The sequence below is a fragment of the Neocloeon triangulifer genome, unplaced genomic scaffold (genome assembly GCF_031216515.1).
Source record: "Neocloeon triangulifer isolate White Clay Creek 2 clone unplaced genomic scaffold, ASM3121651v1 ptg000012l, whole genome shotgun sequence".
Lineage (NCBI taxonomy): Eukaryota > Metazoa > Arthropoda > Insecta > Ephemeroptera > Baetidae > Neocloeon > Neocloeon triangulifer.
The window spans coordinates 13,424,642-13,449,104 of record NW_026775554.1 but is presented as its reverse complement, the minus strand read 5'-3'; the positions used below and the strand labels follow the sequence as shown (position 1 = coordinate 13,449,104).

Here is a 24,463-nt window from a genome sequence, read left to right as displayed (position 1 = left end):
GAATTAAATTAGTTTCTAAAATGCGAATACAAAATATATTAAAGGTAAAATGGAATTCTACCAACTTTAACGCATTTTCTATAAAGAGAATTGTTAAAATTTCGTATAGCCTTGTTAATTCCAATTACGGCGCTGACATTTTGGAATTTTATTTGTATGAACGTGTCCCGAGGTTTTTGAATAAAATTCTCAAGTGACCAAGCTCCTTTAGCGTTTATCTTTGTCCTGTTAGGTATGATATGTACAAGTGGCCGGTGCGCGCTGGTGTGGCGTATTCACCATAAATAGACGCGTGGAAAAACACAAAAAGTCCGTTGACTGTTGCTTTTGACGCCAACTGCTGCCGGCGAAGAGCTTCTTTTTAGGAAAGACCATGACAGGTGCTACGCTACGCTGATATAATATCATGGAGGAGAATTTCCTTTTAGTTTGTGCTTCTTATTGTCGGTCTGGCGTGCATTTTGCCCTGCGTGCCACGGACGAGGCTCAAAAAGAACAAAAAATAATAGCGCCTCCCAAGCTCATATCTTTTTGTCCTTGCTTCTTTGGAGGCCATTCTCGCAAAGCATACGAAATAAATTTGCTGGAAAAATTTCCAAATTATTAAAATTTTCTTGTACCATATAGAGCCGAACAAAAATACCAAGCCCAAAAATTAGATTTAAGAATTGTAATAATATTTAATAATTTTGATCAAGTTGATACAGAATTAAATTAAATTAAAAAAATTTTAAATTACATTTTGTATTTTACTTATTTTTATTTAATTCAAAATAATAATTACTTTTTGCCTCTGAACATATAAGGCAAAAAATGAAATGTCGGCTTATGTTTAATTTCAATTAGAGGGCAAGATCACTGTCAATCACAATCAATTTGCCCCCGAGATATCTAAGCACGAGAAAAAGGGGACATTCTTTCTGTATGTATTATTTTTATTGTGTACAAAATCGGTGTGATGGGGCAAGTGGTTTTTCGAGATGCGAGATCCGAGCACGCCGCGAGTATTGATTAACCGCCAGACAGACACACCCCACTGCCCTCCCTGTGCACCTTTTTATTATTAATAATTCTCCTCTGCATTCCAATCTGCACCCGACCTGCCCGCAGCCGATCCTATTAATTATTATATTTATTTTTTCCTTCTCGCGAGCAAAGAGACTCCAACGCAGGGAAATTAAAGAAACTAGGCCGTCGTGTTAATTTCGATCCGAATTTTAACACACACGTGTCATGTGAGGTGTTGAGAGAGAGGAATTCGGAGGAGCCGCGCACTTCGGGGTGCGGTAGAAAAATTCGCGGGAAATTTTTGCACGGCGATGCGCTCATCATCAATCGCGAGACGCGTCAAAATCATGCACACATAATTATGCAAACGTGTCACAGGCTGTGTAGTATGTATTCGAGCAAGCGATTCATGAACCGCCACTAGCCAGGCCAAGCAAACGGCTCGTACCGGCTTCTTGGGCTCTCCGCCAATCAGAACGCCACATTCGTTTTATGCCCATATATGGTAGTAGAGTTGTGCGGGCCGCTTCCACTGTGACGAGGGGGGTTCCGCAGATTCTCGATTAATGATTCCCACCCATTTCAATTAAATTCAGCCCGAATTCGAATTAAATGAATCGAGAATAGTTAAAAATGCACAAATAAAAATTTGAAAAAAAATTTATCCGCGAATTTTGCCAAAATTGAAATTTTGCTGGAAGGTTCCGCCCCCAGTTGGACGAGTCCATTCTACGAACGCCGCTCGCTCAACGACCGCTCGTTCACTTGCGGCAAAGTTTGTGTTGCGGCTTCTCCTGCTGGTCCTCCTGTGCTCAAAGGTGAGTCCAAATCGCGTCAATTTCCTATCAAACCCGCTTCCTTGTATTATCTCATGCCTAATCAGCATGCGCTCTTCAATTTAATCATCATTATTGCCGGCAATCGCTTTTATTATCAGTAATTCGGGCGAGATAAAAACGCGGTCACCCGGGTGGGCGCCGGCTCGCCGCGCCAAATTCCTTTTCGCACACCGACTGGTCGTTCGGCGGTTAATTTCCGATTTAAACGTTTCGGCCGCCTAACAGGTGGGCCACGCGGCTGTCAGGCTGTTTCGGCAGGTGGTTGTCGGTCTTACGCGGCCCTAAAATAGATCAGACCGCCGCCATGCCTCTAAAACGAAGCCGGTGGTTTTCGTCATGGCGGCAGACGCGCCGTGCCCTTAATTAAAGGCACTGCAATTAATTACCACCCTAGGAATAAATCAATACAAAATACTTTATATGGCAGATAAAATTCCGTTTAAATTAGTTACACGAATTTCATTCCATTTTTCCTGGTATAAATAAATTTTTTGATTCGACTCTCTCGAGGGCGTGCACCTGCACCATATAAGTTGATATTGTTCTCTAGCCAGCCAATCAGTTCCCAGCTAATTGTGGTAAAAATTAATCGCGTTCAACCAAAATCCCAGTGACCGAATTGTTTTATCAGTACCAAGAGTGCAGACACATTCCAAATAAGGCAATGAGCGCGGCGATTGGTCGAATGGGGGGTGGGGGAGGGAGGGGAGTCCATGCAAAGGGTCTGGCTATATGGTGCAGCACCAGGCCCTTTAACTCCAGTCTAACGTGTGCTCTTGCAAAGGTTCGAACGATCCTTTGTGTGTGATATTCTTCTTGTAAATTATTTGTACAGCCAGTAAGTTGAAGTTTGAAGTTGCGCCAACTCCTCCGTTCGCTATTAGTGCTACTAAGTTCTCTCGTGCCACCGCGCCTTGCCCACCGGATTATTTTTCGTTGCGAATCGTTAGTATAAACTTCGGACACGGCTGTCACTTTTGAAAGCTTTTTAATTTTTAATAAATTTTTTTTTTTAAATTTTAGTTCCCTTCAATTAATATCTTATATAACAAGTTTAAAACAAACCATTTTAATCAACTTAACCGCTCATTTAAATTCCTTCCTTTCAGAACTGAAGTATTAATTCGTAAACAATTTTTATTTCTATAAAACTCTTTCTAGCTCAAAATTTTAAAGATTACTTGTAGAAGGTAGTAGAAGGTATTGACCCTTTAAAAAACAATCCGAAAAACACCGCAAGTCGGCTTTTATCGGTGACAATTTTGTTTGCAAACCGCAGAAATTCCGGTCGGTGGCAGGAAAACGCAAAACCCGCAATTTCCACTCACCATTTTCTTGGTCGCGAGGGTTGGGTGTGGCTCGTCTTTATTAGGCCACGTGTGTGGGGTTAATGTGGGTTCGCCGCCTCTACTCTCGATGGTCTCGATTCCAACGAACTTCCCTATTCGGTCTGCCGGTCTCCGAGACTCTCTATTTCTCTGTCCATCGCCCACTCGTTTGTCAAGACTGAAGTTTTAAAATTTACCCCTTTTTTGTTTGCAGCTTTCCTATTAACTAACCAACATGTGTGACGAGGAAGTTGCTGCTCTCGTTGTTGACAATGGCTCCGGCATGTGCAAGGCCGGTTTCGCCGGTGACGACGCTCCCCGCGCCGTCTTCCCATCCATCGTGGGCCGCCCCAGGCATCAGGGTGTGATGGTCGGCATGGGCCAGAAGGACTCGTATGTGGGTGACGAGGCCCAGTCCAAGCGTGGTATCCTCACCCTGAAGTACCCCATTGAGCACGGCATCGTCACCAACTGGGACGATATGGAGAAGATCTGGCATCACACCTTCTACAATGAGCTGCGTGTTGCCCCCGAGGAGCACCCCGTCCTCCTCACAGAGGCTCCCCTCAACCCCAAGGCTAACCGTGAAAAGATGACTCAGGTAATTTAATAAAATTCGCAGCTCTTCCTTGTAACTAAAAATTTGATGATTAAGTGAAAAATTTAGAATTCAAAATTTTCCCTCTTTAGAAGTTTAAATTTCTTGAATAATCACCATTTTATTAAAAAAAAATTTGTCTAAAAAATTATATCCAACAAACTTTCGAAAAAAAAAATCAAGTTTACTAATATTATGTTTTTTCTTTTTGTAGATCATGTTCGAGACCTTCAACACCCCAGCCATGTATGTCGCCATCCAGGCTGTGCTGTCCCTGTACGCCTCTGGTCGTACCACTGGTATTGTGCTTGACTCCGGCGATGGTGTGTCCCACACAGTGCCCATCTATGAAGGTAAAACCCTTTGAGCCAGTAATTTGAACTTGTGACTAAATTTTATGTTCGTTTATCAGGATATGCCCTTCCCCACGCCATCCTGCGTCTGGATTTGGCCGGCCGCGACTTGACTGACTACCTGATGAAGATCTTGACTGAGCGTGGCTACAGCTTCACCACCACCGCCGAGCGAGAAATCGTTCGTGACATCAAGGAGAAGTTGTGCTATGTCGCCCTTGACTTCGAGCAGGAGATGGCCACCGCCGCCTCCTCCTCTTCCCTCGAGAAGTCCTACGAGCTTCCCGACGGACAGGTCATCACCATCGGAAACGAGCGCTTCCGTTGCCCCGAGGCCCTGTTCCAGCCCTCTTTCCTGGGCATGGAAGCCTGCGGCATCCACGAGACCACCTACAACTCCATCATGAAGTGTGACGTCGACATCCGTAAGGACCTGTACGCCAACACTGTCCTGTCCGGAGGCACCACCATGTACCCCGGCATTGCCGACAGAATGCAGAAGGAGATCACTGCCCTTGCCCCTAGCACAATGAAGATCAAGATCATTGCTCCCCCTGAGAGGAAGTACTCTGTCTGGATCGGAGGTTCCATCCTTGCCTCCCTGTCCACCTTCCAGCAGATGTGGATCTCGAAGCAGGAATACGACGAGTCCGGCCCCTCCATCGTGCACAGGAAATGCTTCTAAGCCTTTTAAAACACTCCTTTCTCCTACATTTTTCTCTTATGTTCGAGTCAATGGAACCCCTACGATCCATCGTTTTGTAATAACAGCAGAACTCCTTCCCACTTCAGAGCATTCCTTGTTTGTTTTTTTGTAATCGTTGCCTCCGAAAGTAGCCAGTTGCCGGTAAAAATTAAATCGAGCGACCTGTGCTAATTTTGGACGCAACTGACGTGAAAGAGACTGTTACCGTAACCGCGGGGGTTCTCCAATTTGAAAAGAAATTTTGCAAAAAGACGAAGTGCTTGTCCATTCCAAGCTCAATCTTGATAATTCCATTGTAAAATATGAATATTTAACCATGCAAGTGCACCGGCTGTAGGGTTCACACAATCAGAACCACCACCAAAGTGATCGTCCCAGCGGCCCAGTATTATTTCCAGAAAAAGAAACGGCCCCGGGGCAGAAAAGTAACCGGCACACACGGGGCAATCTCACTGCATTTTTTGTTGATAAGTGTGTATGGTTGGTCGTTCGGCTGCTTGGGCGATCAAAACTTTCATGACATTTGTCAACTACTCTTAATTAATAAATTATTATCAAAGCTTCTCAAGATCAAAGCTTCAATAAATATGTATAAAATTCTTAAAAACAACCATCTTTTACTTTAAAACCATCCTCTCTATATATCAAATATAAAACAAATGAATCAAATAATCTTCAAGATCAACAGAAAGAAAATAAATTACGCATTTTTTTGATCAGATAAATAATGTGATAACGTAAACTTAATATCTACTGATATTATACAGAATGAATCATACCGTTTTAATCCCTTGGAAGTATCATTTATTGAGATAGTGTAGTTAACATTGAACAGCTACGTATATGTTTATTATTATTAATTTCAACAGACCACAGAAGAAAATTCTGGAATGAGGAAAAAATATTCATTTATGCTCCATGACTTTGATCAAAATGTGCATGAGATCCATCTGCTCTGCAGAAAGGTGTTCTTGCAGATCTGCCTCTAAACTGTACAACGCCTGGACATCTTTTGTTTGACAGGCCATCACGACCGACTGCAGTAGCAGGAAGAGGTCCTCTGACAAAACTCCTGTTTGTAATTTGCAGACTGTGACTCATAAAATTGTTTATTGTGACACTATTGCCATACCTGTTTGCGGGTTGTTTTCAGCCCACGCATATTTTTCGAGCAAGCTGCCAAGCTCGGGCGTCAGTTTCTGGGGCGTTGGTTGAAGGATCATCAAAAGAAGCACCCGCGTTACCTCGCACCTGCATGATCAAAGTGAAATGATAACAAAGGGATGACTGACCCCATTTTGCAGACAGGGTGTTTGGCACATAATGATGCGACAAGAGACAGGTGCAAAGTGACAACAAAAAGAGAGGATAAACAATATATTATATCTATGCTGACATGAATTTAATTAGAAAAAAATATGATATTACACTTTATTTTAGTAAATAAATAATGTAGCTAATCAAATGAAGTTAAAATTAGCAATTTAAAAAACACTTAAGAATAGTTTTAAGTTAGGTTGTTTGTTTATTATTCTTGATCGATTGAATTGATGAAAGAAAATTTTAAATAATTATCAGTAATTGTTATTGTTTCCGAGTTATTTTATAGTTTGAAAATTTTTACTTACAACAAAACCAAAGTAAATTTGTAAGTAAATATATTATATTAATTTATGCAGTTTAAATTAAATTTGAATGCTACTGACATGGATGCCTTAAATACAGACCTATGCCTAATATCGCATAAAACACCATACGAGCCCCCGGTCTCAGCCAAAACTGCCATGTCGTTGAAGATCTGTAGTGCACCATCAAAGTCGCCTATGATTTTACCACAAAAATTAATATTAATGCTCATTTTTTCTTAAATTAATTTGACCTAATTTAATTTTGCATGTTGCTTGCAGGCCCAAGGCGTGCGCTTGATCAGCAGGGCTGCCTGCTTGGAGCTCAGCAGCCTTTTGGTATTGCGTTGTGGCTTCCAAAGTGTGGTCTAGCAGGCAAAGGGCATCTCCGAGCTCAAGGCATAGGCCAGCAGCCAGACTGGGCTGCCGCTGCTCGATCATGAGTGACGCTGCTTTCCCATAGCACCCGATTGCAGCCTGAATAAATTAATGCAAATTGACAATTATTAAATATTTTATTTCCATCAATTTTTTGTACTAAATAAAATTTTTGTTGAAACTAAAATATAACATGGTGATTTGAGTATAAAGTCGATGGATTTTTGTGAGCTGTTTATTGTTTAAGAAAAAACTATTCGTCTCCTCTCAACTACCACCAAGAAAGCTCATGAATTAAGGCTACAGCCCGCAGCCGAAACATGTAGAGCAGGATATTTTTTTTCTCTAACAAAAAAGCAAATCAAAATCCATCAAGGAAAAGTCGACTTTATATTCAAATCACCATGAATCAACCCTCGGTTGTGAAATTCTATTATTCTACCACAAAATAAAAAATAATTAATAACAATTCCAAACAATTCAAACCAACTTGTAGGTTTTCTTCAAAACTAGGGCATCCAAGTCGATGAATACTTTTTTCTGCCTGTAGAAAGAGTCTGGAGGCTCTAACCAGGGCTGCAGTTTCGCCAGGTAAGTGGGCCAAGCTCTGCTCGCATTTGGCCACCGACAAGCAGCAAAAGCCCGCATAGTCCAGCTGTTTGTCGTTTTCCAACTGGGTAGCGAGAGCAGCTATAGGAATAAAATAAACAAATTTAAGTGCCAGCATAGGTGGAAATTTAATTTTGATTAAGAATAATGTAAGAGCTTCAGCAAAAAACCTCTGATAAATCTAAATCTATCAATTTGAATAAGGAATATTGTACAGTAAATTTTGCTACCGTATTGCTCCGAAGCTTCTGCAACGTTTGGTTTCCGCAAAAATCTCCTAAAAAAGTAGAAACATGTTTTAGAATCTAAGAAGAAGCATAAAATTTAAACCAGACTTCTTCAGTTTTCCAGAAACGTTCCTATATTGCGAGAGAAAATCTCGTCCAGTCGCCTCTGCCATGTCTGCAGCAAAACAATAACAAATTCAAGTTGCGCGCCAGCTGTAGCCAATAGGCTGCCTAGAATGTTTTCAATGGCCAATCACCTTCTTTGTTTACTTCAATCGAGTGTCAGCGACACGTCAGGAACGAAAGGAAACATGTAGAGGACAACAATCTTCTTCTTTTTCACGATTTATGCAAATTTTCAGGAATAGAACTTACTGTGGAAGTACTTAACTAGGTAATATTGAATTTGGGCTTATTAAAGTTATTAAAAAATCTCAAAACTTTGCTGAGAGCTTTAATTATGGAAACAATCAACAAAATCGGCCGAAAAGTTGAAAACTACCGGAAACAAATCAAAAATTTTAAACGTTTTAAGTTATAATAAAATTAAAAAATCTTAATGGTGTTAGTTTTTCGACATAATGATGCATAAAATGCTGACTTTATTATAAAATTCGGTTCATATCTAATGATGTAATGATTTGTATTTAATTATCATGTGTATTTGTGATTGAGCTGCAACGCTGGCCTCGTCATTTATGTATTTTTTGGTCTTTTTGCAGAAAACCATATTTGTATGAAAGGGCGGCGGAAGTGTTAATTTTTTTAGGGATGATGCACAAAGTTTGTGTATTTATATTTATACACATATTTGACTTTCTTTTTATTATCAGGAATCAGGAGCATTGATTCATTGCTTGATCTTATTTTTTATTTTCAAGGTATTATTGAGGTGAGGTGCCTTGGTGTCGGCCACCTTGCATACCTTACCCCTGCAGATTTTATGGGATAATTAAATATGCAATTTTTTTCACGATTTTTATTTATTTCATAACATATTTAATGAATGTCACTTAATTGTATAATAAAATTTTGTGAAAATCTTTCTTTGTTATAATTAATTTTAATTAGTTTTGAATTATGTTATAATATAAATATTATGGAATTCCATAAAATATACAAGAAATAAAAACGATGAAATAAAATTTGCATCACAGACAAAAGTTCGTGGCACTAAATAAAATATTAAAAATTTTACATTCGGTTGAACAAGCAAAAATAACAATTAATTTAAATATTAAATTTTGAATAAACAATCTGTGTATTTATGGAGCAATAAAATAATTGATTCAGCAAAGCGAGTTAGAAACTCTCGTCGTTGGGATTGTGTGCACTCTTTAAATAATAGCATTACTTAGGATAAGCACTAATAAAATAATTAAAATACACACGTAACATAACTTTTCAGAAATCGTAAAACCTCTGACGTGTGCTCTTGTGTAAACCGGGACAAACAAAAATCCAGAAAAATTACCTTCACAATAATCTCCTATTTGATCTTCGTCGTCATTGTCGTCAAACATGATTGTGATCGATCAATCCGCTGTGCGTAATTGAAATTTTTAAGCCGCACCAACGCAAGTAATACTGACTGAGAGCGTCCGTCAGCTTGCTTTGCAGGTGAATGGAGTAATCATCTGCAGCAGCAGATAAGATATCACACACGCAGACTGGTCGAATAGTGCGACGGACCAAATTTTTCTAGATAGATTCTATAAATGACACAACACGTGATTAAATGAAAACATTTAATTGAACCAAATTCAAAGTTCAATGAACTATGATAGCTACTTAGCGATCAAAGTCTTTGTGATTTATTAAAGATATTTAATTTCCGTGTAATGATGATTAATCCACTTTTTTGAAATAAGGGAAAGTGGCCGATGAGCTAAAAAGTAGCCCAAGTTTGTTCGCAGCGCTCATTAATAATGTATTTTTGCATGATTCGTTACAGGAAGAATTTAAGATGGGCGAGAAAATTCGCCGTCTCGTTCGGCAAAGGGTTCCGATTGTCGCCTGGCTGCCTGGCTATGACCGCACCAAGTTCATCTGCGACCTGATTGCAGGAGTCACAGTCGGCCTCACTGTCATTCCACAAGCCCTAGCCTACTCCACATTAGCTGGTCTTGAACCCCAGGTATGGTAAAAAAGTTCAAATTTTAATTTGAGATTATATAAAAACTTTATTTCAGTACGGACTTTATTCCGCCTTTATGGGCTGTTTCATGTACATAATTTTTGGCGGATGCAAAGACATTACGATTGGACCGACAGCGCTCATGTCACTCATGACCTACGACCAAGTGAAAGGACGAAACAAAGACTTTGCCGTGCTCCTCTGTTTTCTAACTGGCTGTGTTCAGATGCTTTTTGGCATTTTAAATTTAGGTTTGAGCTTTTTCTACTTTAAAATTAACCAAATGTTTTTGATTGTTATTTTTAGGCGTGCTTTTGGATTTTATATCCGTGCCAGTCAGCATTGGCTTTACTTCAGCCACCTCTGTGATAATCATTGTGTCTCAACTAAAGGGACTGCTTGGTCTCAAGTTCACCTCAAGCTCTTTTCTGGACAACGTAGCACAAGTGTTAAGAAACTTACCAAATTTGAGACTAGGCGACACATTACTCGGCCTCTTCTGCATCATTGCTCTTCTTTTATTGAGAGTATGTTTTGTTTTAATCATTCGATTTCAATTAATCAACAACTGTTTACTTAGAAAGCAAAAGATTTTCCAATAAAAGAACCTACCAGTGAAAGAGATCACTTCAGAAGAATTTTGAAAAGATCATTGTGGCTTGTTTCGGTCTCCAGGAATATTCTTGTTGTCATAATCTGCTCTCTGGTTGCATTTTGTTACGAAGTATCAGGAAACAAATCACCATTTTTGCTCATTGGTAAATGAAAACTTTGGTAATTGAATTTAAAAAAAAAAACATCTGCCACAGGTGCTGTCCAGTCAGGCCTTCCAAGCATCTCTCTTCCTCCGTTCAGCACAACGCTCAATAATCAAACTCTCTCCTTCACCGAGATGGCCTCGGAACTTGGATCTTCAATAATCTTAGTTCCAGTTATAGCTATCCTCGGAAACGTGGCTATTGCAAAAACATTTTGTAAGATTTTCTTAATTTTTATTTTCTTAAAAATAAACTCAAATATTTTAAGCAACTGGAGACTCTGTAGATGCAACGCAGGAAATGATTGGCTTAGGAATGTCCAATTTGGCTGCTTCTTTAACATCTGCATATCCAGTTGACGGGTCGTTTTCTCGAAGCGCCGTCAACCACGCCAGTGGAGTTCAAACCCCGATGGGTGGTCTCTATACAGGTACAAATAAAAATTTGATCAAAATATCATTTAAATCATTTGAATAGGCGTGCTTGTACTGCTGGCTTTGAGCTTGCTGACGCCGTATTTCTATTTTATACCAAAAGCGACTTTGGCCGCAGTCATCATTTGTGCCGTCATCTTTATGATTGAATATGAGGTGGTCACTCCTATGTGGCGCTCAAGCAGTGCGTTCAAAAGTAGTTTGCTATCTCCAAATTCTAACAAATAATTATTCCAGAAAAAGATTTGGTTCCGACATTTACAACTTTTGCCGTTTGCCTTGCATGGGGAGTTGAATACGGTATTTTGGCTGGAGTTGCCATTAATATCATCATGCTACTTTACCCCTCAGCTAGACCTACAGTCCAAGTTAATAAAACAATGGTAGGGATTTTTTTATTTCTGAAAAAAAGAAACTCATCAGGACTGATACGTTTTATTAGACAAAGTCTGGTAGAAGTTATCTTATGGTCACTCCTGGAAATAGTTTATACTTCCCAGCCGTAGATTTCATCAGAACGACTGTGGGGAAAGCCGGTAGCCAGGAAGGAACAACTGCAGTGGTGGTTGACTGCAAGTACGTCTTGGGAGCAGATTTTACTGCTGCAAAAGTAAATCGTGTTGCCATCTTTATGAGAAAATTATATTATTATCCAATTTTTCGCAATTTTTATTACAGGGGATTGCTGCTTTAATAGAGGACTTTAAAAGACGAAAGCAGCCAATTTATTTCTACAATTTGAGACCTGGCGTTATCGAGGTCTTCAAAGGAGCGAGCTTGGAGGAATTTATTCATTTTTGTGATGAAGATGAGCTTGAAAATTACATTTCTAGAGGTATTTTCTTTTATCTTATTTAATAAATAATACTAAAAATTTAATCGCGTATTTCAGAATACACTTCTATACAATCATCTTCGAATCAAGGATTTCGGGACGAAGAAATGAAGCCACTGAACCAAGGTGATGATGAACAAGCATTTTCTTGTTAAAAACATCTTATGTGCCATTATCAGATATCAGACCAAGCATTTATATTTTTTAATCCAAATATTCAGCCTATTTAAATGTTATAATGTGCAGTGCATATTATTGTTTTTTATATATATAATTTTATAAGCGGTTTTTTTGAAAGATTTTTACCAATTCGTAGATTTTTCAAGTACTTAACAATTAATATATTGCTTTTTAAAATTATTTTATTTCCTATATTATTATTATTATTATCATTTAAAGTATTAAAAATGAAAAATAAATGAATTTTTTAAGTAAAAAATTGATTAATTTTGACTAATCCACAAATGAAAAACATACTTATTTTTAAAAATTAACTTTATTACAGTTACTCATCTGTACACAAACTATTTACACCCATATGTTTAATTTTTCGGCTTCAATGTGTCATTAAGTGACCAATGTCAGCACATTGGAAATGACTAATAAGTCTAGAGAGATCTTCACCGCTCTCGTTCAAATATGCGAATATTGCACTGGCATAAATTAATTTTAATTTTACAATAACAAAAAGTGCAACACACTCATAGAACATTGATAAATGTTACCAACCCATCACTCCATTGTGTAATATTACTTTGAAACAATTTGAGCCTAATAATTTTACCACCACATGCCAACAAGTTAGCAATCCTTTAAACAATCATGGAAAAGAGAGTCAAAATCGAAGTTACTCAATCGCAAAATAAACTTCAAAATCGACCAATTTTTCCAAATCCGCTGGTACAGTAAGGCAGCTTAAGAGCAACAATCATTCACATTTAATACAATCCCGAGGGCAAATCAGCCAGTCTGCCTGCAGAGCTGGGCACAGAAGCTGTTCTGCTGTTGCTGGACGACTGGCACTGCATCATGGGCTTTATTTGGCCCGAGTAGAGGCCAGCGTTGACGTGGCCCCTCTTGATGAATGGGGCCTTGTAGTGGTGGCTCGGGGGACTCTGTTCCCTAGGCGAGATGAAAAGGGCGCTGCCGGACATGCCACTGCTGGCGCCGTCCGGTGGGTACCTGTCCGAATACCGAGGAAAGCCGTTGCTGCGGTAGTCATGGTGCAGAGAGACTTGGGGGGTCTCCCAACGCACGTGAGTCACAATGTCCACCATCGAGTTGAGGCCCTCGTCAATTTTCTCAAGACTCTTTGACTTGCTGCCGTTGCTTGGCCGGGGTGGGTCGTTCAAGAAGAACAAAGGGTGTGTGGTTGTCTCCTTTGTGATAACTGGCACTGGGTTGTATTGGATCTAAAAAATTGAGGTCAAAATATAATAAAGTTTTTTTTTTATTCAATAACGAAAAAATTTATTGTGTTTTTCTAACCTGTGACGGTCTGTGTTGATGTTGGAAAGACTCGCTCCGTCTGATGGGTGTCACAGGGTGAGCAGAAATTGTCTCCCTGCGAACCAAAGGTCTGCTGCCGTACACATAGGTGGGTCTCTGCGTGGGTTCTGGCTCTCGAGAGGCGCTCAGCAAGGAGTCGGAGTCGCTGGTGTCACTGGGAGTCTCTTCGTCAAAGAAGAGAATCCCTTGGGCACCATCTCGCATCATGGCCAAAGCCCTTGACCTGCGTGGGGGCTGCGGCAACCTGGTTGGGATGATTTCAATTTCGTCCGAATTAGGGGTGTCCAGACTGACGCGTTCTTCGTACTCCGTTGGGGCTCGTTGACGTGGGCGTCGGTTCTTATTGCTAAAAAAAATTATCAATGGTTTAATTAGTGTAAGGCCGCTTAAAATTTTATTGCATGCTTAAAAATTATTTGGATTATCTCATTTTTAGCCTAATCACTTAATAAGGGCCTTCTCTGAATTGTTCTGTCTAAGAAGCTATAATCCTATTAATGTTAAATCTTTATCTGCATGATCCCATTTTTTTGCCTCGTGTTTCGCTCATGGATATTTTCAAGTTTTATAATTTGTGTAAATTTACCTAATTCTGGCAATTTCCATATCCTGTTCTCTCTGCATTCTGGCCCTGTCCTCGCTCTCGGCATCATTGATGATGTTCCTGAGCTCCTCCATGACCTCCTCAATAGTCGTTTCTTCCTCGTCCGAGTCCTGCTGGTCAACACTGGTTTCCCGGAGGATGGGTGGTCCTTCAACCTTGAGCTCAATGACGTCCCTTCTGCGTGTCAAGGGCGATCCGTTGCCTTCTTCCCCGCTACTAGGCTGGTCGGAAGAGCTTATGCCCTCATCTTCTGGAGTTGATCCGACCTTTGAACTTTTGGGAGAAATGATGTGCTGGTGGTGTTTGACCTCTCCCTCAAGCTGTGTGCACCGCTCCTTCAGAGACCGCTCCAGAGACAGCAGTACACTCTTCTCCTCCTGGAGGATCTATAAATTATTCAGAAAATTAGCAAATGCATAAATTTGATTTCGCCATCTTACTTGAAGTTTGCGCTCTAAAAGCAAAGTCTTTTCTCTTAAAGACGAAATCTCGTTTTCGGCATGCTTTGCTCTGTCTTCAAGTGTGTTGATATCCAGATAGCCATTTTCCCACCTCTTCAATTCCTTTTGTATTTCCTCAGCCACCGCAGCGTTTGCGGGCAATGACTAAAAACAAAGTAAAGTTTTTAACATTACATTTTCTCATTTTTTTAGCACTCAAAATTTTTCACGTTGGTTTTGTGTGGACAACTGGACTTTGCTCATTTAAATTAAATTATTGTTTTAAAAGTGTCCATCAATATTTAAAAAATAATCAATTGACAGTTACATATTTTTTTAACACAAGTAATCACAAGTAATCAAATAATTGTACTTTAAATGTACCGCTAAAAATTAACTTAATTAAAACCGATAAAAAAACACTTATACTTGTCTCAACTTTTATGTCGATAATTTGTCAATCACGGTGTCTCATTATCAATTCAAATGACACGTGTTAATGTTAATTTTCTTTAAAGCAAAAAATTCAATCCACCGGCCAATATTCTTCATAGATATGGTGCTCAACTAAAATATCTTAATTCAAAGAGTGGCAAACTTTGAGCTGAATTTTATTCAACAGGGAGCAAAACGTGTTTTGAGGAATGATGGGGAAAGGTGATACCTTTCTGATGGTGCTCGGTTGGAGTCCAGCCTGCTCAACTTCGGCCTGAATGTAAAGCCGAATTTGGGGTGAGGGGGCCGCCTCCAGAAATGTGTTAACAAATCTGAGGCCAATGCTCTGCAGTTGGGGTGACGAGGCCCCCGCGCCGCTGCTCAACATGCCCACCAGGAAGCGAAACCGCACAGGCTCGCCAAACCTGAGGCGCAGGGTCGACATGGCTTCAGACACGGCTGAGTGGCCGTTCGCCGGCGGCTCGCACGCTCTAGTCAATAGCTGCAAAATTGCGCACGACAAAGTCAGTGTCAAATATGCAATGCAACGAGGAAATAATTTAAGAGCAATAATATTAAAAAAAAAAAATCATTTTATTGTTAGTGAAACACAAATTCTTCATGAAGTAGTTCTAAAAATAGTAATTCCAATTCTATGTATTTTATTTTTATCTCTTTATTTCATTAATAACTGAGAAAGTAAGAAATCAGATGAAAATTGAAGCCGTTGGATGGTTTTACTATATTAATATAATTTCCAAAGTCAACGTTAAAGGAAAAAATTCGCTAGCAAAATGTGCCAAATATCTGGCCATCATCTACTCCTCTCGCGTGTGTTATGTAAATAGTATATCTCGCAGCAGTCACGAATATTTCCAAACACAATGGCACGCCGTGCAAACACATAGAAACACCGCCAGAATGCTTTATTATATATACGTCGTGTTTACTTTCCTCAATTCCTTTTTATTTCGCCAGAAAGATGCCTTTTTCACTAAATCATTATCAAAATACAAAATAAGCAAGGCGCTTTATGAGCCCGGTCTCACGAACAAAAATTTAATTATTATTCACGCGAAAATTATGTGATAAAAAGGCTTTGTCAACGTTAAAAAATTCTTTGAAAAAATTTGACTACGGAATGAAGATCTCGTCTTTTACTTTACAAGGCCTTTTTTACTCTTAAATTATATTCAAAATTGGGGGTTAGGTTTCCTTCATTAATAAATATGATTTTTCCCTGCAGAAATTTTAATACCTGGAGTGCAAGAATTCTGGATTTGGTGACGTTGCTCATAATCCCGACGGCCACGGTGAACAGGCCTGCTGGCGAGGAGGCCAATCTGCGGGCCCCTTCCTGGGACCGCGCCACGCAACTCTGCAGGCACTGCAAACATTCGTGCTCATCCAGCAAGGCCCTGCGGGCGATTGCAGGCGGAATCCGTGTCTTCTGCGTGGTCTGGCTCAGCTGGACCGCTCGCAAAATTTCCAGCAGCAGTGTGACGCCATCCAAAGGGTCACCAACAAATTCTTGGACGAAACTGCGCACACATAAAAAACGTCACGATTAACAGAAATTCTGAAATTACGTCAATACATAATGCGTTTGGTCAACTAAAAAATTTGATTGATTACTCTCCACTATCAAGAATAATTAATTACGACTTAATAGTTGAAGTGTACAAAGTTTTGAAATATTTTACCGCTGACAAATATTAATCCTAATTGATTTATGGGTAGCCGCACTTTTTACATGGTCAGTTTTTGTTCACCAAGATAAGCACGCCCTTATCTGTGTGCGCATTCCGCAATTTGCGTGAATTTTAGAAGTAATGCAACGACTTAAAAAAAAATCAGCCTTTAATTTTATTGCGCGTTTTTGTGTGATCAAATTTGTGTGCCTCAACAAAATTTTTTAAGGTTATCTATTAAAAGCACCTTATTTTTGTTTCGATTGGCGCAAAAGAGGCAGCCTTATAATTTTACAATCTGTTGCAAGCAAGATGGATAAGTTAATCTCTTATAATCCAATACTATCATGACGTTGTTCCCCTATTTATCAGAAAAGACGGTAACGATAACGTCATTGAGGCAGGATTAAGAAAAGACCCAGGGGTCTAGTATAAAAGACGATGCATCCTTCTACGACGACACATTCACAACAAGTGAAAAAGCAAGAAGTATTGCAGTTTGTACCAGACCTTATAGGTAACAACGGTACAAGGCAAACAAAACACTATGAAATGTAAGTCACAAATCATTTTAAATTTTTAAACATTTTTTAACCTTTATTTTATTTTTTTTTTAAATATTTTAGACATCCTACTTGGATTAGTTTTACTTGCGACCTACGCCAGCTCCGAGGACCCGACAGGATGTGAAACCGTTTCCTGTCCGTTGCTGAACGGAGAATTTGCCGAACATAAACCACACCCTTTCCGATGCGACAGCTTCTGCAAATGCGACTGGGGCAAGGCAGTCTATTTCGCATGCCCTGACGGACTTCACTTCAACGCCGAAAAGGAGGTGTGCGATTGGCCCGAGGCCGCAGGCTGCGCTGACGGCGGTGTCACAGAAGACCCTGACTGCGACTTGCCCACAGAGGGACCTGGTGTGATTCCACCTAGCAATGGCTGCAAGAATGTCACATGTCCTGAAGACAGCAACTCCGGTTTGGCCATCCATCTGCCGAATCCTGATGACTGCGGTAGCTTCTGCAAGTGCGACTGGGGCGTCCCGATTTACTTTGACTGTCCTGGTGGCCTCCATTTCAACCCGAAGCTCGAAGTTTGTGACTGGCCAGAGAATGCGGGTTGTGGCGGTGGCAATAACAACGATACTGGTACTGGCCCGATCAACGGCTGCGAGTACGCTCGCTGTCCCCCGACTAACACCAATCCTTTGACCAACCTCAAAAACCCTGATGACTGCGGAAGCTACTGTCAGTGCTACAATGGAGTCCCTAACTGGGTCCCATGTTCTCCAGACCTGCATTTCAACCCTGCCCACCAGATTTGTGAGCACCCCTTAAACGCTGGCTGCGACCTAACTACAACTACCAGATCACCAAATCCCACCACTACCACAAGAGCACCAAATCCCACCACCACCACAAGAGCACCAAATCCCACCACCACCACAAGACCATCGAACCCTACCACCACAAGACCTTCGGTCACCACAACCACCACTCGACGTCCGTCATCTGATGGATGCACCAGGAACGTGCAATGCCCCAACAACAATAACGAAGGTCCTGCAATCCATTACCCCAACCCCGAAGATTGCAGCAGCTACTGCGTGTGCAATTGGGGAAACCCAATCTTGATGCAGTGTCCACCTGGCCTTCATTTCAACCCTGTGGCCGAAGTTTGCGACTGGCCTCAATCTGCTGGGTGTGATGGCACCGTTGAACCGCCACCAGGAATAGGGGGCGACGATGGTGACAATTGTCGCACCGTCCGCTGTCCAGGCACTTGTGGCCCCATCAACTTGCCAAATCCCGGTTGGTGCAACAGCTTCTGCAGATGCGCAAACGGCACCAGTTCCTTCTATCCCTGCCCTCCTGACCTTGTCTTCAATCCCAGCCTTGGAATTTGCGATTATAGTGATTGCGAAAATCGTGATGATTTCAACACCACGACGTCTTACCCTATTGAAAGCACCACCACCACACCTATCACGATCACTACTAAGCCTCCTACCAATACCACTAACACACCTATCACTACCAAGCCCCCTACTAACACAACTAACACACCTATCACTACCAAGCCCCCTAATAACACCACCCCCTCGCGCCCCATTTGCCCCAACGTTACATGTCCGGAGACAAACGGAGAGTTCGTCCTTCACTTGCCCAACCCTGGTGATTGCGGCAGCTTCTGCAAATGCGATTGGGGAACCGGTTACTACTTTGATTGCCCCGATGGTCTTCACTTCAATGCCCAGCTCCAGGTGTGCGACTGGCCTGAAAATGCCGGATGCCAAGAAGGAAGTGACCCCATAGTCACCACCCCACCTTCTGGCGGCTCGACTCCTGGTGGAGGTGCCTCCACCACCACTACTCCATCTTCTGGCGGCTCAACCCCTGGTGGTGGAAACACCACCCCCGCGCGCCCCATCTGCCCCAACGTTCAATGTCCGGAGATAAACGGAGAGTTCGCCCTGCACCTGCCCAACCCTGGTGATTGCGGCAGCTTCTGCAAATGCGATTGGGGAACCGGTTACTACTTTGATTGCCCCGATGGTCTTCACTTCAATGCCCAGCTCCAGGTCTGCGACTGGCCCCAATACGCTGGTTGCGACGGGCCCGCTTTGACCACTTCCTCGCCTAACGCCGACTTCCCTGCTGATCCAATGCCCTACCGCCGCTAATTAAATTAACTAGCCTCATGGGAAATCTAAGTAGAATAAATTAGTCTATTTTTAAGTCAACGCAAATAAGGATCTTCTTTCATTGACTCACCCAATCATCATTGCTGGCGCTGGTAATCAAATTTAATTGTATATTTATTTATTTTGTTACCCTCTTTCAAATAAAAAACTATAAAAATGTAAAAAAGTTCATTTTTTAAATTAATTGACACCTGATGAGCACTTAAAATTAAGCAAACATTTAAATTGATTGATCACTCATTGAGATTACACGCCCATTGTAATAATGGAGAGATAATGGATAAAATTCAAATTAATCTTATAAGTGGAGCGCGTAAGCAATCTGACAGTCTGATCAAAAACGCAGTTCGTCTTGGAAAACAATGCAATCAATTAATCCAAGAAAGTCCCTGCGATAAAAAAAAATCACACGTACCTGGGCAAAGCTAATCTCAAATCTTGTCTCAATTTGTTGAGCAACTCGGAAACACTGGAAAACTGGCGCAGGGTCATTTCTCCCTGGCTGCATGAAGTTAGATTTGGATTTCGGAAGTCTCTGCTGCCACCAAGAGACGTGGGCTCTTGGTGCAAGTTGTCGGTCGACCTGGAGCGCCAGTTGTATCTGGGTGGCGCCGTATTTGTGTTTCCAGGTCCCATGGTGGCTTCGTCGCTGTTTGCAATGTTGGAGGCGTACAAAAGAGGACCAGACCGGCGGCTCCATTTTTTCAGGGCCGATGCATAGTCTTCTGGATTGTACACTGGTGGACGGTGGTCCTGAAACAAGAAATAAAGTTAGTTTTTTTAACATTTCTTGGAATGAAAGATCACTATACAAAAAAATGTAATAAATATTAATAAAATAAATATCTTTTTAGTGTTACATTAAAATAATGAATCTAAAGAAAGTTTTAAAGAAAAAACTGACAAAGAATCAAAGGAGTTCAACTTAAAAAGAAGAATAAAATAAATTTTGGAAGCTCCTAATGGAAAGATGCATCAAATCCCTTTATTTTTATAAAAATTGAGCACTTTTTTTATTTACCAATCTCACTAAGGCAGTCATAAAGAGAAGAAAATTACAGTCATTCCCTCTAAACAAGCAAAATCCCATTTGCCTGCATTCATTGTGTGCTCTTTTGAATCCATACAAGCCTAATTGACTTTCTCGTTTGTTTTCGTTCCCATGATGCTGCTAGCTGCACTTATTGCTTGTGCCAATCCAGCTATCTGACAGGTCATCTCGGTGCAAAATTGCCGGCCAACCTTACCCAACGAAAAAATAAAATAAAACGAGTTTGCATGCCTCATAATGGTGTTTGTTTCTCGCCAAATATTAACTCTTAGCATGAGCACTTTTTCTCGCTACCTACCCAACATTATGAATTGTGGATGTGTTTCTTCTTTAAAAGAAGTTTGGTTTATTTATATTTTAAATAGCAGATCGATTCTCAGTTTTGAGGTAAAGAGTGAAAATTTTCGTAATTATTATCAAAAATAAATAAGATTCTATATATTCTGGTTATTTAATTAGAAAATAATTCCAAACCGAAGAGATATAGCATAATTTTTAATTTAAAACTACTAATTCAAATTTTAATCGAAAAAAGATAAATTTTTACCCCAAAATAAAATTATTTGATCCTTACAAATTGTAATTTTCAACTAAAATTTTGAAGCGGAAAATATATGCGCACCTCTAAATTACGTAAAATGCACAAGGCGAACAGTAAAAAGACCTGATTAAAATGCGTCCGGTTGGGCGAACGTGAGCGATAAGGACGATTTTTACCTCTATTTCGTGCTTGTGGTATTTCCAGAGGGTCGGCAACACACCGAACGTGCGTTTTTTTCGCCTACAGCCAAGCACGCGTAAAATCTCAAGGGTTTGGGCCACACTGCCGCCCGGCTGGATTTGCTCTTTGATTCTCGTCCTCATCCTTCGACATTTCAAAAGGAACTGACTTTCTGCCGAACGAGTTTACTTGAAAAAAGGAGGCTTCCTAAGTCGGCCACAGCTTGGTGCACAAGTGGACTATACAGGTGGACTCGCGAGAGATGGCCGAGAGAGAAATCAACCAGTTTTCGGCTTTAGCAAACAACACAGGCGGTGTGAAATTGAAATGTACAGAGCAATTATTCGTTTTGCTTCGCCGCTCGTAAAGAATTAAAATGAAAGAAAAAAGAGGAAGAATTGCACTTTCTGCAGCAGTCACGGATTTGAATTCATTTCAATCGAGAGATGATTTATTTGTTTGTGCTCTGCTTTTAGACGGATGAATTCAGGTCAGTTTTGCTAATTAATATCAAGTTTTATGCGCGCAGCCAGTTGAGTAAGTTTCATCAGCCCATAAAAACATAACCGTTGGCCAACGGGAGTTTTTCAATAAAAATGAACCAAAAAGTGTTGATACGGGGGCACATCTCCATTTAAATTGAGCTTGCGTACAGAAACAGAAGCCGAGTGGAAAACGGGCCGCGAGAGAGATTAGGCGCGATTTCGATCGCGCGTGGGCGCTCGCTCGCTTTGTGTGGTCAGCCGCAAAACAAAGGGAAATTTTGAATCACGCTCGCGCCAGCCTGCTGTGAGAAAGGTCTTGAAAGGTGACGGTGACGAGATCATGACTTTTTGATGGGCGCGCGATTTCGCCGCGGCTGCTTTTGCCTATTTTGGGCAGAATGTGTCATTTAAATTGTAGTGAGAAAAAACAACGAAGACGCACGCGAGCATTGAAATTGTATTTCGGCAATGTTTCTCTCGTTAACGTCAAAACACGTCAAAAAAACTCATGATTGAAGCGTCTTGCGTGTTTCAACACATTTTTGATTAGAAATGAAAGTGCAATTCGCCCTCAGCCTTGCATTTTTTCTTGAGGATTATTTTTGTATTAAATATGCGTCTTTCTTTTGAGCTATTAATTTTACACCTGTTGCTCTGCTGATTCAATTTGGCTCATAAAAATGAAGAGGTTGAGCGGCGTGATTCCTGCCACGGGGCCGACTGATCGCAAGCTATGTTATTGTGCTCACTGGTAGTCATGCTTCAAGTAAACAATAAACAATGATCATCATGCCGCACACTGATGGGCAATGTTGATCGAAAGCGCACTCGGCAGAAGCACCTGAAGTCTGAAAAGGTCAAGCGAGATGCCTTTACGATCATCAGCGAGATGAAATGGGCTTATTAACGGTAAATTGCTCAATCTAAATAGAAGTCTAATAATCGCAAACTTAAGATATCAAAATGATTGATTATCTGCTAAATTTGTCATCGCCAATCTAGAGTATCTAGACAAGAAAAAATAAGTAGTAATTAACACACTGAATAATTAATTAACATTTATTAAATTAATTTTTAGGCTCTGAATTTTAAAATTAAGCATTGAATTTTCGATGCAAATTATATATCTCACCATCAATAATTTGCAATAATTGATCAAAATTTAAATTTTATATTTTATCCGCTGTACAAAATATTGGTTTGATTTTAATTTTATTTTATAGCAAATATATTCAAAATGCTTTATTTTAGACTCCATACATCAACGAATTGCTTTTTTACTCCAAAAGTATAAATGTTTTCAAAAAGAAGATGATCATTTTTAGGCATTTTTTTTATTAGAAATAAGGTACCAGAGGAAATGAAATCCAGTCTCTCACACGCTCCACTCGTTAGTTAGTGAAGAAACGTGCCCTATTATTTCCCTAATAGATCCAAACAATTTTCTGCGCACCATTTACGGACAAACCGCCTCCGCACACCAATCACCCTATCGCTGCCAATAAATCACCAATATTCTCAAGCGTTTGAAAGCTGTCGAAGGCGAGAGAGTGAAATTTTGTTTATTATTGGCGATACGGATCTGGTGAGCTCATGTTTCGAGTGACCATGCACAACCTCTGCGTATTGGCCAACGAACCGACGCACTGCCGTGAGCAGTGCTAACACCACCCGCCCGTAATTTAAAACCAATATATAATGTTATTCTCACATGCGCGCCTCGATCTGATAAAACGGGTAGCCGTAAAGTAAAGTAAGTGTAAATCAAAAGCCACGCCGGCCAGTCGTTTTATGTTGTCATAATTTCATGGACACGCCAGGTTGAGTTTTTCTTTCTTCCCATGTTTCAGAGTTCAAATGGAATTGGCTTGGTTGCGATTCAATATTTCTCAGAACGATCAAAAATAAAATTCACATAATATTTAACTTGTTTCTTTTTTTACATATTTTATTTACCCCTCTCTGAAGAATTTGTTCTAAAATTAAATTTTTTTTGTATCAATTTAATATCCAAGTAAGCGTGAAAAACGTGTTAATTCATTCCGTTCTTCTCGTCTCATTAACTTTCAGCTACTCTCTTTTTTTAGGCTCTATCACTAATTGATATGCGCCACTAGTAATCTTCATTTGGAGCAGAAAATCTTCTGTGCCGCTCTTTATTTCTCTTCTTTTCTTCACAAAGCGATTCAGTAAAGTGCTCCAGAAGCGAGTGATATTGCGACCGGCGAAAATAGGCCGCACGAAAGCAACGGCGCCGCGAAAGGACACACGTAAGGCAATAATTATTATTAAACATGGTTGCAGAAAACAGGTTCATTGTTCTGTCTTGCAGTGCGAGCGCGGTACCTGAATTCAAAAGTACTAAACACGCAAATGTCCGAGTCGCTCGTTAGTTGAAAAGCAGCTCGCGGACCCCGGCGCTTGCGAAACGCAAAGGTGACTCAGGAGGGAGTCTGCAGGTTGGACCGAAGGCGCTTTTATTGCGCCCAATAAAACGAGCAAGGCACTCAAGTTCACTCTGCGCCGATGGTTGATATTTGAGGCAAAAAATCACTTACACCTTTACTATCGTGTTATGTGCGCGCGATTTTCTCCCTTTAATTTTTATTGACCGCCGAGGCCACTTTTTGTAACCCAAGAGGGCGCGGGCAATGACACTTCAGTTGTAAATCATTTGTACTAGCTCTTGAGAAGCAAACTTTGCCGGTGGTAATTATTTGCAATTCATTAAACGATTTTTTTTACAAAAAAGAGAGAGTTTTAAAAGTAAGCAAAATTATTTAAATTATTTTTGTCCTTTAGATGCTCCTGTTGTAAGTTAAGAAAACCAAAATTGCTGACGTAGGCAACCTGCAGAACAGTAGAGAAATAAAAAGCATTTTCATTAAAATCAATTGTAATGTGGATATTGGAAATTCTAGTTTACAAAGTCTTTGATGTAATTTATAAGAAATAAAATTCTACAAAATAAAGTGAAATAAAATT

At 40.4% G+C, this 24,463-nt stretch overlaps 5 protein-coding genes across 10 annotated transcripts in view; 3 read left to right on the top strand and 2 right to left on the bottom strand.

The window, feature by feature from the left end:
• Positions 1-1,685: 1,685 nt before the first annotated feature.
• On the top strand, positions 1,686-5,442 carry LOC132198224 (actin-5C). 2 transcript variants are annotated; one of them, XM_059622119.1, is made up of 4 exons: positions 1,686-1,826; positions 3,390-3,776; positions 3,988-4,126; positions 4,186-5,442. In XM_059622119.1, the coding sequence occupies exons 2-4, from the start codon at positions 3,411-3,413 to the stop codon at positions 4,809-4,811; spliced, it is 1,131 nt and encodes a 376-aa protein (XP_059478102.1). In that variant the 5' UTR covers positions 1,686-1,826; positions 3,390-3,410; the 3' UTR covers positions 4,812-5,442. The 2 variants fall into 2 exon arrangements, with proteins under 2 accessions (XP_059478102.1, XP_059478103.1); XM_059622120.1 differs by lacking the exon at positions 1,686-1,826 and adding an exon at positions 2,548-2,685.
• A 183-nt stretch (positions 5,443-5,625) lies between these two features.
• On the bottom strand, positions 5,626-9,292 carry LOC132197900 (40-kDa huntingtin-associated protein-like). Of its 2 annotated transcripts, none has more exons than XM_059621501.1 (8): positions 9,146-9,292; positions 7,780-7,846; positions 7,675-7,721; positions 7,326-7,525; positions 6,712-6,934; positions 6,560-6,653; positions 5,965-6,083; positions 5,626-5,904 (listed from the first exon to the last, which is right to left on the bottom strand). In XM_059621501.1, the coding sequence occupies exons 1-8, from the start codon at positions 9,192-9,194 to the stop codon at positions 5,738-5,740; spliced, it is 966 nt and encodes a 321-aa protein (XP_059477484.1). In that variant the 5' UTR covers positions 9,195-9,292; the 3' UTR covers positions 5,626-5,737. The 2 variants fall into 2 exon arrangements, with proteins under 2 accessions (XP_059477484.1, XP_059477485.1); XM_059621502.1 differs by having other exon boundaries at positions 7,780-7,902; positions 9,146-9,263.
• Positions 7,947-12,190, top strand: LOC132197899 (sodium-independent sulfate anion transporter-like). 2 transcript variants are annotated; one of them, XM_059621500.1, is made up of 12 exons: positions 7,947-8,065; positions 9,626-9,808; positions 9,864-10,059; positions 10,115-10,335; positions 10,389-10,566; positions 10,618-10,782; positions 10,835-10,996; positions 11,044-11,184; positions 11,238-11,383; positions 11,443-11,610; positions 11,679-11,835; positions 11,893-12,189. In XM_059621500.1, the coding sequence occupies exons 2-12, from the start codon at positions 9,638-9,640 to the stop codon at positions 11,988-11,990; spliced, it is 1,803 nt and encodes a 600-aa protein (XP_059477483.1). In that variant the 5' UTR covers positions 7,947-8,065; positions 9,626-9,637; the 3' UTR covers positions 11,991-12,189. The 2 variants fall into 2 exon arrangements, with proteins under 2 accessions (XP_059477483.1, XP_059477481.1); XM_059621498.1 differs by lacking the exon at positions 7,947-8,065 and adding an exon at positions 9,357-9,566 and having other exon boundaries at positions 11,893-12,190.
• A 126-nt stretch (positions 12,191-12,316) lies between these two features.
• The window catches only part of LOC132198106 (uncharacterized), a 48,187-nt gene continuing 36,040 nt past the window's right edge, over positions 12,317-24,463 (bottom strand). For 2 of the 3 annotated variants that reach the window (XM_059621893.1, XM_059621895.1), the window contains exons 3-9: positions 19,637-19,974; positions 16,082-16,364; positions 15,053-15,325; positions 14,389-14,553; positions 13,931-14,334; positions 13,324-13,690; positions 12,317-13,247 (exon numbers count right to left, since the gene is read on the bottom strand). In XM_059621893.1, the coding sequence (XP_059477876.1) occupies positions 12,774-13,247; positions 13,324-13,690; positions 13,931-14,334; positions 14,389-14,553; positions 15,053-15,325; positions 16,082-16,364; positions 19,637-19,974 (2,304 nt within the window). In that variant the 3' untranslated portion in view covers positions 12,317-12,773. Of the gene's footprint in view, positions 13,248-13,323; positions 13,691-13,930; positions 14,335-14,388; positions 14,554-15,052; positions 15,326-16,081; positions 16,365-19,636; positions 19,975-20,989; positions 21,152-24,463 lie in introns of those variants that run through there. The other variant, XM_059621894.1, reaches the window with a different exon arrangement.
• On the top strand, positions 16,927-19,387 carry LOC132198107 (mucin-2-like). The gene is made up of 2 exons (XM_059621897.1): positions 16,927-17,068; positions 17,141-19,387. The coding sequence occupies exons 1-2, from the start codon at positions 17,062-17,064 to the stop codon at positions 19,198-19,200; spliced, it is 2,067 nt and encodes a 688-aa protein (XP_059477880.1). The 5' UTR covers positions 16,927-17,061; the 3' UTR covers positions 19,201-19,387.